Genomic DNA, 13,670 nt, shown 5'->3' with positions numbered 1-13,670 from the left:
ATTGAGGTGAAAGATTTTTCCACTTGTCTGAATATTAACCCTCAGGTCAACATAATAGAGGAGAGGCAGTGGAATCGAGAGGACCTTAGTGTTTTATGGCCCAGTTAGTAGAGGATGTGCTCAAACCACAGGCTATGGGGAACCTGCAACATTGCAAGGTTCAAATTTCTGTGTATGGCCGTGGTTTTGGCGTTCACAATAAGGTGAAATTCTCCTCATTTGAAAATGTCATGCTGTTCACATGCAACCATTCCTGGTGGGTCTTTTTCTACTCACTACCAGAAGAGCAGGGAAATATAAAATAATTACACAATTCTGACACAGGCTGCTTAAATGCCTAAACTAATTTAGCAGTTGAGCAAATTCACTCTGTTTTGTTAATTGTAAAATAATTGTTTTGACTTTCAACTGATTAAAATATTCATTGGCTACTGAAAAAAAAAAGGATCCCCCCAGAATTGCATGAATACTAGGCCAACTCCATCTACTAATGACGTTCATGTGATACGATCAAAAGCTCCAGAACAGCTACTAAATGGGCCTCGAGGTGAGGTTGTGAGGTGAAGGTGTATCTGTGAGTGTTGCTATTTGTATTCACACCTGACCAGTTGTGGAAGCATTACAGAAATGTTACTACGTCCTGGCAAGGCAAACTGCCAGGCGGATGTTTACAAAAACACAAGCAACTATTCACACATGAAACAGGCATGAAAATGCAGTCAACCTTTACGTAGAAAAATGTGACACCAGTTGTAAAATATGTAACAGTCTTCAGAAAGATGTACAAGTAAACAAGTGGAGCATAACCACTAAACATGTGTAATATATAATGATACAACAATGATCTCACCATGTATGATAGAAAACAGGATAAGACTGTATTGACAGTCATCAGATAAACTGAATTAGAATTCAGCCCTTTTATCGGATGAACCAATCACAGACTTATCGGTTATTCAACAACATCGAATGGAAAAACGTGCAGGCTAGCCCAACCAAACCCACCTTTTGATTCAGTCAGTACTTATTTTTATTACATAAAAACTGCTTTGAACACAGTGCAGTAGCAAAAGAATGATCAATCACCATGCTTGTTCACACAAATGTCACACACTGCACCGGGCTATCTCTGACCATCAACTGAAATCAATTTGGCAGGCTGCTGCTGCTCAGTCAGAGTAAGGCCATCAAAAGAGAGCTCTGTTTGAGTGGCCTCATCTAGCTTACTGGTGGGGACAACAACAGGAAGTGGATGTGACTATTGACAGACTTTGAGTCATATCAGTACAGACCCAGGCTCGAATACATCTGAATGTGCGATTAACGCGCCTTTTACTGCCCATTCTGCTCGCTTCCATCAATGAGCCAAAGTGAGTTTGTGAAAGCACAGTTTATTTTTGCTCAGTATTTGTGTTTATTGCACTGGGGTTGTGGTGCTTGTGTCACACAGTCGATGTTGGGAGGATCTTGGAGCGGGATTTGAAAAGCACACTGAGTGCTATTCAAACTAGGGATCACCCAAACCGTTGGATCTCTCCGGCATCTTAGTGTGTACTCTGTGACACAGGCACGCACACATTATATACAGTTTGGGATACATCACACAAACAAACTTGTGCACACACACACACACACACACACACCACAGCCAAAAAAGCAAAACATGCACAAGACCGGCTCTGGAGCCACAACAGAGCGCTGCTGTTTTAATGGGAGCGACCTGTTGCTACTGCGGCCTGTGTGGAAAAGCTGGGCTGCTGCCAGCGCTGCAGCTAGCAGCCACTGAATGAACCCAGTACCCTGACAGCGGGTCACATGGTCCTCAGGCCTCTGGGCCACCGCCTGCCTGCCTGCCCTGCTGTTAGTGTAGCTTTCAATCATTCATCTTTCTGGCTCTGGCGCTAGGGGCCATCCCATTCAATGCAAATCAGTCTCATGCAGCAAAGATGCCACACACTGAGTCTGTCACTGGGCCACAGAGGACAGTCCCATGCTTTTACGGCAGGAAGCAGAAAATCAGGCCAACATCACCACCACACTACATCACAGATCGATAGATACAACTCTGTTTTTGCTCTATTTTCCACTGCTGCCGCTTGAGTAAACAAGAGAATCAGCAGCTGATTTACATTTACAATGATAGAACATTACACTCAAATATTTAGAATGAAACAACAAAATGAGAACATCAAATATGCTCACCTACTGCTGGAAAACAGCTCCTGAAGCGACACTGGTTTTGAGTTTAATGCCATAAGGAAACCAGTACTAGTGTGAAGTTCACAGTGCCAAGTTCCTCAATCAAGTTCTCTGAAAACACATCACTAATGATAAGAATAGTGGGTAGGTGAGGCTCAATACCAAACCACATCTACTGTAATCTTGAAAGCCTCGTAGACTCACTGCTTTAATCTTGTGATGACATAAACAGCAGCCCCTGTATGACTCATGTAGAAAATATATTTTCATGCTGCTGTGACAAGCCATGAACTACATTAATGATGGATTTATTCAAAAATATACCGATTGTAACTTTTCCTGTCCTTCGAAAGAAAATCTGCATAACACACAAAAAATGTCCTGCTATATTTGGGTTGCTGCAAACCAAATGACCTGGCTGTAAATGTGAGCAACCAGTAAACAAAAAAAGTATGTTAGGCCGCAGTGTTCTCAGTTTGTGACACAGAAAGCCGTCATGTGATTCTGATGGTGGGCTACCATCATTAGAAGCGTATCTTTCTCAGAGATAATACATCTAAACTCTTGTTGCGCACAATAAGTGTGCCTGTGTACAAGGGAACATTTTCAAGCAGCATTCCCCAGATTCTGCATGTAACTGGCGACACATTTGCGTCAACGGAGCTGCGAGGGGATTGGGTGGGATGCAACTGGTATTTTCTAAATGGAACAGGGAGAGCCACTGGCTGCATCATTACGCCAGCTTGTTGCGTCTTCCCCGGTCACATGCCAAGTACCCCTGCATATACACACACTGGACAGACGTAGTGTTAGGTCTCATGACTGGTAAACATATTCTGACACTAAAGGCGTCATGGTACAACATGCCAGGGGACAATGTACGCTTTCCTGTACACACAAGTGACCTCTGGGAGGCAAACTGACAGTAACATAGGCTGAGTGGTGGAGGTTTATCTCAATCTCAAAGTTAGACATTTAAGCTTTGCATCTTGCATGACCATTAGAACGGTGCTGCTCAGATGTCTGGCTGACAAACAATAATTTTGACTCCCATCACATCAGTAACGTCATGCTGCACATCACAGACGCTTCAAAAATAAACCTTCTTGACTAAATTCCTGTAGTAAACAGTGATTTAGTGAAGAAATGCATAACTGTCATCATTGTAGGTGGGATGTCAACAGTGGAGACAGTAAAGCACCAAAACAACTACCCACATGCATTTAGCAATTATACTGATTACAAGGGAGGAAAATATGAATATCACTCTATTATACCTTTCCTTTGTGAGCAAACTGTGGACCTAAAGGGACCAATATTGAGATCCACTACAAGGTGGCATCTAGTCACAACAAAGATGTACTACGTTGTATACCTGGACGTGAATGCACCAACGGTACAACAGAACAGCAACAAGCTAGCAAAGCTAACGAGTAACTGTGCAATTATCGTCTGGCCGTACATTTCCCACTCAAACAAGTAAACAAACGCAGTGGTGGTTCATAACAATGAATGAGCTACTCTCTTGTTGAGCTCATTTGTTTTCATTTGCCTCCTGGGCCATAAAGTACCAGCGAAAACAACTTTCTCGTAGAGGCGAACCGTTTAAAGTAACATGACTGCAGATATTTTGGCCTGAGGGCTGCGTCTCAAAAGTGGTAATTGTCAAAAAATAATAATGGTTAACTAAAGACAGACTCGCTGTTTGTAGAAAATAACAACGCATGGTGTGCTAAGACGTTTACACGCCCTTGACTTTACAGCTAAATAACTTCCACAGCGAAGTGAAGTCAGGAAAGTACCTCATTTCAGGTTTGCATTTAGCGATAGAAAGGATATGGGGCCTAGCAGGGCAGCTTGGGTGAGAATAACCGCATCCCATGTAAGTACAATGGGGACCTACCCTGTCTAGCTGTCGACCTCTTGTAGTTAACCATGCGAAGGAAACGCGGACATTTACCTGGACAGGAATTCAACAATGTGTCCGTCTCATTATAGTGAGCTGTTTCGGCGGGATATTAAGTTGATAAGTCCTTCAACAATCTGGACAAAAGTGCTCTCATTTACTCCGTTTCTTTGCCTTTCTTCCACTACACCTCCCAAACGCGCTGTCTGCAATGCCTCTGTGGCAGCCTGCTCTCCCGGGTCCTAAAGCCGACCCTTTATGTGTCCCGCTCAGAGGAGGAGTGGTAGGCTGTCAGCCGTCCCATTGAAAAAAACTCTGCAATGTTTCTACAGGGGTTTATTCGGGGCTGCGTGGCCTTGCTGAACTCTGCGTTGTATTTATCTGTGCCGTTGTTTTCCAAAATAGGGTCCGGGGTTCTCCAGAGGCCCTTTGAAAGATTTCCAGGGGATCTTCAGTACAATGAGGCATATCTGTGTTTCACTTCCTGAAACAATCACACGAGATAGTATACAAGAGCGACTTTTGTTGTTACAGCTCTTCATTCATGATTACATGTTTGTACTTTGCCACCTGCTGTACAATGTTGATTTTTTTTTTTTAATTATTGATTCATCTGCGGATTACTTTCTTGATTAATCATGTGGTCTTTATAATGTCAGAAAAGTATGTAAAATAGACCAAATGCTCATCACAAACTCCAATCGCCCACGCTGGCATAGGCTATTTACATTATAATGATAAAACGTTCACATTAATACAATAGAAAACTAAGAAAACCAGCAAATATTCTGTCAAATAATTTCTGCATGAATGAAATCTTGTAGAATTGTGTATTTAATAATGTAAAAGCAGCAATGTAAAAGTACTACAAGCATAAACAAATGCTTTAAATTGTTCTAAAACAAAGTCACTTGGGATAAAAGCATCAGCTAAATGAAATGTAATGTAAAACATACAGAGTGCTATGATAGAATATACTTTCCATTTAGATAAACAAACTGTGTAGACATGGTAATTCCTAAAAGGTCAAATATATATATATGTATGTATACATATATATATATATATATATATATATATATATATATATATATATATATATATATATATATATCAGCAAAAGAGAGGTATTTATACAGTAGCTATAGTTTACAAACATTTTTGTGTTTTTCTGCTTTCAAAGCTGTATTCATCTGGCTAACCACTTTTTCAGAAAGAAATTATACAAAATATAAGATTAAAATAATAGTAAGTAATAAATAACACAATCAAAATAACAAGTAAAAAGGGAAACATTCTCAACAAAAGCTGAGCTGAAAAGAGGACTTTGACCTCAGATTTGAGGAAGAAGACTGTTCAGAGCAACGTTTTTTATCTTGCAGTTTGACAACACTCACACAGCTGCTCCCAGGACCTGTCTTTTGTGCTTAAAAGCCTTTCAGACATGAAGCTGAAATGATTTTAAAAACGTTTAAAAAAAAACAACAGGTACCATTGTAAGCAGTGTTGACATGGGTGTGATGCTATACTGTCCTTCTGTTGCTACCTTACTTTGTAACCAGGGATAAATCCTACTGAATACATGTTTACATCCATACAGTTCACCAAAAAAAATCCTTAAAACTCTACTCTGGCTTAATATTTATGAATGGCATCAGCTGTGTCGACAGGTGATGCAGATACATCAAGTTACATAACATCAGGACAGATTTGAAAGATCATGGCACTTGTCCTGATGAAACATCAAAGTAAAATGTAAAATAGTACAAAATGTACATGTGAGTTTATATCAGATTATTACCCCTGCTTGTTGTAGCACATTATTGTTTACATACAGTAAACAGTAATCTACAGCCACAAACACTGCCTTCCAGAGAGGTAGGAGTTAAACCAGTTGGACAGGTACAGACCAGTCAGCTCAGTTACGCTCAAAAGAAGTTACAATCAAATAAAGCTCTCATATGACTTAGTCTAATATGTCTTTAAATTCCCATTTGAATGTTTAAAAGACCTCTCTCCATACGATATTTCTATAACTTTGCTTTACATATTATATTTGGGCTATTTTTGCAGTTTAATTTCTGATGAAGACACAATTTGTATCTGTTTGCAAAACACAGTCTTCTTTATCAGCTCTGGCACAAGTGCAGTGAACTACAAATGTGTTTGATATTAAAATGCAAGGCAATGCTTTTGAAAGGTTGTGCAATTAACTGATAAATAATGTCACAAGCTCAGGATAGCAGGGACACCAGCCAACGTTCCCTCTGTGATGAAAACCGTATTGGCCTCTCTGCCCTCAGCCTCCTCTGTTGTCATTTCCCCTCTGTTGTCATTTACACTGTAATGTGTTCCTCTCTGCTACATGTGTCAGCCATGCCAAGCTGTTCCTGTCATACAAACAGAGCTGAGTGAGGGTATCCCATATTTTCTGCTGCTGTTATTCAGTGGTGCCCTCGTTCCCTCCTCCTCCTCGTCCTCCCCCTCCTCCTCCTCCTCCTCCTCTTCGGCTGTCTCTGGTCCGGTGATGGGAATGCCTATACCCGGTTGTTTTGCAGGTTTAAAGCAAAGAGATCAAAGAGCCAAAGTGAGTTAATAATGTCTTTTCCGTCAGAGACTCGTCTGATCTCTTTTCTCGTCAGCTTGCAGTATCTGTTCAGAGAGTCTAACAAACAGCACAGAATTTAATGGGCTGTTGAAGGAGAGCAGATAACATGCGGCAGCAACACTTAGACACTGAAGGGCAGGAGGGCCATAACAGGGAGGAAGTGGTGGGGGGTCTGACCAATACGACATCTCCCAGCAACAGCAGTGCATGCTGCTACAACTGTCACATTATTTTCCTCGGTGTATTGTCCACCTGCTATGCAGCTTTCCCTACAGTGCCAAAGATTCAAGATTCAAAGATTGAATACGCAGAGAATTCTTTGCGTTGTATGAAGGATTTTCCCAGCTTGCTTGCAGAAGACCTTAAAGTCAAATGAAGTCAGTTTTGTTGAGCCCAAATTTACAATCTGTACAACATGTGCTAAATTTAGACCCTGAATTTAGAATTTAAATTTGTTTGTGTTTACATATTTTTTTTAAATCTATTAAAATGTGCAAGTGTTACTTTAGTTAGGTCCAACACATCAAATCTGTGGTATAAATTGTGCAACAGTGAATACAGAACTGTTGCCCCACAGTACTGTATATTTGTGTGTAGAAGTGTGTAGAATACAAAAACAAATCACAATAGACAAATCATAAGGACAGGGATACTCATTCAACCTATCTTGTTGAAGATTGACTGTCTGTCAGTCGTTAAAACCTAATGCTGTGAAGTCAAATATTGCTCAAAATCACAAACTTTCCTTCCTCGATGTTAAGAAGATTTGGCTGGAATGGTGCAGCTGAAAAAATACAGACAGTGTAGAATATTATGACTTAGCGGATATCAATGATGAGCTGTTTTAAGATGATTTTCGACGCATAAGGAGGCATTAGAAGCATCCTCAGACAGACGTCTACTCAAGCCCACCCCTATGGTGAGACTTTGGTCCAGTGGGGAGTGGATGTGGTTCAACTGTGGCTGGATGGCTGGCTGGTTGGCCGGTCAGGCTACACTGGAATGCAGGGTCTTTTGTTTGTCTGAGAGAGGAGTGGGTCAGGGGGAGAATGCCATTGATGATTGCAGAGAGGAAGAATGAACCTCCAGGAAGTGTTCTCTCGCTCTCTTCCCGCTCCCCCACTCTCCCACTCTCATTCTCTCTCCATCTCTCCCTCTCTGTCTCTATCTTTTTTCTGTGTGTGAGAACCTTCACCGTGCCGAGCCTCTCTCTCTGAGGCCACGGTCCCCAGGCACAACCACTGCTTTGTCTTGCCTTGTGAACACACACCCCTCCTCTACTGGGTGCCTACGTTTGCCAGGGAAACACAGGGCCACTGCTCCTATTCTTATCCACATCGCTGCTCCTGCATGGATGATGTGTGTGTGTGTGTGTGTGTCTGTGTGTGTGTGTGTGTGTGTGTGTGTGTGTGTGTGTGTGTGTGTGTGTGTGTGTGTGTGTGTGTGTTTCATGTGGCACAGTCATCTGATGCTTCAGTGAAAACATTTATCTTACTGGTGTTTTGTCAAAACTAAGAAGTTATTCATAATTTGGTTTGTTTGGCGCAACAGCAAATATACTTGTTTACAGATAAAGATAAAGAGAGTCTTTATTTAGAGAGCATGACACTGTCTCATTTATGATCATCTGGACATGACTCGGGTGCAGATATCCACCCTCTGTAAGAGTAACAGCCAAACTAAAAATGGAATAAAGCAGTAAGTGGATAAGAATCTAGCTGGTGGGCCCTTCCGACCGGTGGCTGCCGCCTCCCGTCACGTTGCTCATTCCCCTCTGTGTCAGAGGGCTGTGAGGAGCTGCAAATGGCCCTTTCAAAACACACGGCAGCTGGAACACAGGGCAAAGGTGACCAAAGCAGTTGGGGGAGCACAGCGAGGGACAGGAGGGGTGGGGGGGGGAGGGACGAGATGAGCAGCTGCAACCTCGAGCCCCTGTGTCTCCGCTGTGCCACCATCTCTAGCTTTAACAATTACAGAACAGACTCCGGAGACTGTGTGTGTGTGTGTGTGTGTGTGTTTTTTTATAGTGCCCGATACTCAAAACAAATGTGAAATGTGTGACTATTTTTTTAAACGTGGTCTACATAAATTTGTATCATGCCTGTCTTCAGACAATTAAGGCTAAATAAGTCACAGCCAAGACCATGGTGTGGTCTCAGAAAACAAAGGCGCTGGGTGATGTGGTGCCAGGGAATTCCACAACCCAGGATTAGCGAGAACAGCTCTTAAAAAGTTCCCATTGACCTTCCAAATTAACAAAGCCTTCATAATTCTCTGTATCAGCTTGTGTTCACAGATTCCAGCTTCTTCTTTTTCATCCACAGCAGACATAAAACCACAGGTATAATATTCAGCTTAGAAATTTACATTCTGAATTCAAATGTATATCTATGTATAAATGTATATCTAAATATCTATATAAACATATATATATGTCCAGAATGTAAACATATATATATATATATATATATATATATATATATATATATATATATATATATATATATATATATATATATATATATATATATACGTTCCTATACTTCCGGATTTATCCTACTGAATGGGACAGGTGTTTAAATAAGACAAGCCAATGGATGTTCCCAGTGTACTCCGCTACTTGCTGCCGCTGTGTGAATTCTCGGAGTAGTACAGAAGTTATTGTGGCCGCGCGATATCGCGAGACTTGTGCCATTATCAACCTGCTTGACACACAGCAGCGCTGAGTGCAGCCTGCCTTGCCAGGGTCGGACTGAAGCTCAAGAAACGACAAGGAGAAGCGAACATCTGGCTGCACATCATGAAAGGACGCCGGGGCTTCTAGGAAAGAACACGACGGACCGGGCGGAAATACATGTAAGTACAGTGTTGTTGTGCTTTGAAACGGAGAAAGTTAAAGAGTGTCCCCTCGCCGCTTCGTTCAGCGCAGTTGAGTTCCTCTGCTGTTTAAAAGGCTCCTAGCAATGCGTTTCCCAACACGGACATGGAGCTCAGTTTACTGCGCCCTTGGCTCTCCTGAATCCTCGACACTTTTCTTTCTCCTATGTAAAAGATAACGACCGCGCGCAAAATTGTAGCCGATGCTCATGCACATTCTTCTCGGAAGCATCAAACTTTAACATCCAAATTCACTTGAGTTGTTTTTTTTTTCGTTTTTTTTTTCTTACAATTTGCCGGTTATGTTTTGGATTAACCACAGTTGTGCGCGTGTGCCTGATGAGTGCGTAAGCGTTTTTATTATCCACCGCGGGTGTCGGCTGCAGTTTTTCTTTTGGTGATAAATTACTCGATAAATAGAAAAAGTTAGAAATGTAATCCTGTGACACTTATTAATCCACTTTCTTTTTTTTTTCTTTCTTTTTTTACAAGTTGCGTGTGTGTAGTTTGGGCTGCGTCGCCCAGAGTTAACATATGGCATAAAGGGGAGCACAGCTGGAGGTAACGTTTCCATTGCGGTGATGTCAGAGCAGCTGACTCCACAGCTTGCAGTGTAATTAGCAAACAGAGCAGCAGTTTACTCACTCTACACTGGTCTTATGTTTTTCACAGTATATCCTCCTTCCCCCTCCGATGGACGAGTTTAGCATTCGCGGTCCCGTTTTGCTTGTTCTGTAAACACCGCTGTTCGGAAACGCGCCGGTGCGCCACTTTTTTCGTGTGTGTGTGCATTTTGGAAGCTCGAGAAGTAGGCTGACTACTACAAACCGGACTCCTTTCGGTTAATCTTGAGCGTAGATCCGTTTACTCCGCGATACATGGGTGGGTGAGCGCAGCGTAGCGTGTCCTGCACCACTGGAAAGAATGTAGGATTTCTGTCCTCAAGTTGGACAAAGTTATTGATGAATAAAGTTTGTTCAACTGTAAATGCTTTTGTGGACTTGTATTTTAAAACATTGCACGTTCATTGTCTTGTGTGTTTGATCATACTTTTACATAATTTGGCTGAAGTTATTCCTCACACTTTATCTGCTTTTGGCTGCGTCGCGTCTGAGAGGCGACGCAGCTGCGCGCTGCCCTCTCAATGGCTTCATTGCGTTTATCCAGTATCCTGTTTTTCCTGTTTTTCATCAGGTTATGAAGGAAGAATGGAGTTCCCAGACCATAGCCGCCAGTTGCTGCAGTGTCTGAGTCAGCAGCGTCACCAAGGTTTCCTCTGTGACTGCACTGTTCTTGTCGGGGAGGCTCGATTCAACGCGCACAGAGCCGTGCTGGCCTCCTGCAGCATGTACTTCCATCTCTTCTACAGGGACCAGCTGGACAAAAGGGACGTTGTGCATCTCAACAGTGACATTGTGACAGCCCAGGCTTTCAGTCTGCTCCTTGAATTTATGTATGAGGGGAAGTTGGAATTCACCTCTCTCCCGGTGGAGGATGTCCTGGCAGCAGCCAGTTACCTCCACATGTATGATATAGTGAAAGTGTGTAAAGGAAAGCTTAAAGATAAGGAAGTCTCATCTGCGGATGAAAAGATGACTGAGGATTTGGTACTCAGCTGTCTGGGTTGGGAAAATTCCTCTGAAGGCAAGCTGCACAAGCAGCTCATCCGGCGACAGCTCCAGACACAGTCTCAGGGGCTTCACAGGGCCCCCCCGGCCGAGGAGTTTGACATGGACAAAAGCGAAGTCAGGCTGGCTGTCACAGATTGTGATAGGTCTGCACGGAGCAGGCAGAAGGCAAACGGTCACTCCGGCAGGTCCCCGGACCTTGTAGGTGTCAATTATTTGTCAGCAGAGGCCGAGCCCTGCATCCAAACAGCTGGAAAAACAAAAGCTGATGTCAGTAGTTCCACCGTATCGCTGTCCCAGAGGTCCCAGGCTTCAGATGACATGGACTGTGCACTGGATTTGTCTTTCAAGCCTCTGTCTAGCAGAGATCCCTTACACCCCTCCTACGTCTCAGGACAGCTGGCCCTCGACAGCCAGCAGCAGGGCACTGAGCCACTTGTTAAAGACGAACACGACTTGCTGTCAGAGCAGGAGGACAGTGAGCCGATGAGCCCTGAGAGCCAGCGCTTTGGGAATAGTGCCAGGAGCTCAGTGGTGACAGGGTTCGCTGCCCTCTTCCCAGGCAACAACGGCTCCACAGCCGCCCTGCTCTCCAAGGAGGAGGACCTGATGGACGAGGAGGGGGAGGCCTGCAGAGGGAGGGAGGGCGCCCCAGGCCGGGAGGTAGAGGAGAGGAGGGGTAGGCTGCTGGGGAACAGCGAGGAGGAGGACGACTTGGCCTCCTCGGACATCTCCACCTCCAGCGGGGTGCTCCTGCCCCCGGGGCAACAGGTGTGCGTGTGCCCCCTCTGCAGCAAAGTCTTCCCCAGCCCCCATGTGCTGCAACTGCACCTCAGCTCCCACTTCCGGGAGAAGGACGGCGCTCGCTCCAAGCTGTCCCCCGACGGCTCGGTCCCCACCTGCATGCAGTGCAACAAGACCTTCTCCTGCATGTACACGCTTAAGCGCCACGAGCGCACACACTCTGGCGAGAAGCCGTACACCTGTGGCCAGTGTGGCAAGAGCTTCCAGTACTCTCATAACTTGAGTCGGCACGCTGTAGTTCACACACGTGAGAAGCCTCACGCTTGTAAGTGGTGCGAGCGGCGCTTCACCCAGTCTGGGGACCTCTACCGCCACATCAGGAAGTTTCACTGTGGCCTTGTCAAGACTCTCGCCATTGGATAACACGCCTCTCACCAGTGCCATGACATAAGACCGAATGTCTTTTCATACACTGAATACTACTACTGAACACTTTCCACATTAGTACACACATGTTGGCAGTTTGTTGGAGACACATCTCTTTGGATTCTACCCCATGTGGCATTTTTCTCAAGTTAAAGTTGTAGCAATGTTAAAACTGGAGCTGTTCTCTGTGCTGGACTGTGTCACAGGCATGTGTGATGGTCAGAGGCAGAACGTTAAAGGTGGATAAACACGGGTGCTTTGCAACCCCAAGCTGGATCTGTGACAACGAAGGTGAACAAATCAGATGATGCACTTGTTTGTTTCAGTTTGTGTTAATCTGTTGAGTATATTTGCTGAAAGAAAAAGCATCCCATGTTCATACCCAAGGGGCAAATTGGTGATAGCTAATGCTAACATATGTTAATACAATCGTAAGATGTGAGTGAGATTTTTATTTGTGCACATGGGAGATCAGAACCGTCCGTAAGTAGCAATATATGATTTTTTAACTCCTACATTATTATTATTATTTATTTTTTGGTATTTGTCTAGTCCTTAACAAGTAAACTTTCATAAGGCAGCAAAACTAATGAAGTTTGACTACTGGAAGTATAACTATTTTCTTTCATGGAAGTAGAATTTTTGTTTGGTTGAAATGAAGTTGGGTACAGGTTTATGTTCATAACAAGAGGCAAGCAGACCATCATATCACCATATTTCTTTTTTTGCCTGGGGTTGAGTTACCAGCTCTTTAGTTGTTAATGTGAGTGAGCACATTTTGATGGAATGGCCTTTTTTAATTAGCTATTTAAAAAATAAGTTATATAATCAGAGTGTGGTTAAAAGCTGACGCCTGTAACACTGGTGCCTACTGAAATGCAGAACACTTCACCTAGTGGACTTACTTAAACAAGAATGAGATGTCACTATGCCTTCTTGTAAAAAAAAACAAGTGAGCTGTCAGGCCTTTAAAATAATCTGGATTAAACTCCACATACCAGGTAGTAACAAAGGTAATTATCTACTTTGGAATCCAGGAGTGTCCTTTAACTGAGTAATTTACAAGACTGTCATTAAAGTGAGTACATCAAGGTGTCGTCAATTAAATGTTCATTTACTCGTTTGGGTTCAAAGCAAATGGTTGCCAGTAAATTACATTGCTATTTCCTGGTATGGCACAGAGGTGTTGAGGTTCCACCCTCAGCAGGGAGGGAGAGGGATAGGTGGATATTATTCAGTACTTTGTTGGTCATCAACGCTGTGCTCCACGTGCCATTCAGCT

The 13,670-nt window shown here is 43.4% G+C and overlaps 1 protein-coding gene across 1 annotated transcript; it reads left to right on the top strand.

Annotated features, from left to right (window-relative positions):
• Positions 1-9,470: 9,470 nt before the first annotated feature.
• On the top strand, positions 9,471-13,454 carry zbtb42 (zinc finger and BTB domain containing 42). The gene is made up of 2 exons (XM_079216964.1): positions 9,471-9,569; positions 10,785-13,454. The coding sequence occupies exon 2, from the start codon at positions 10,799-10,801 to the stop codon at positions 12,383-12,385; it is 1,587 nt and encodes a 528-aa protein (XP_079073090.1). The 5' UTR covers positions 9,471-9,569; positions 10,785-10,798; the 3' UTR covers positions 12,386-13,454.
• The last annotated feature ends 216 nt before the right edge of the window (positions 13,455-13,670 follow it).

Source organism: Taurulus bubalis (assembly GCF_910589615.1).
Source record: "Taurulus bubalis genome assembly, chromosome: 4".
Classification (NCBI taxonomy): Eukaryota; Metazoa; Chordata; class Actinopteri; order Perciformes; family Cottidae; genus Taurulus; species Taurulus bubalis.
The sequence above is the reverse complement of the archived record's forward strand: the minus strand, read 5'-3'. Positions and strand labels throughout refer to the sequence as shown.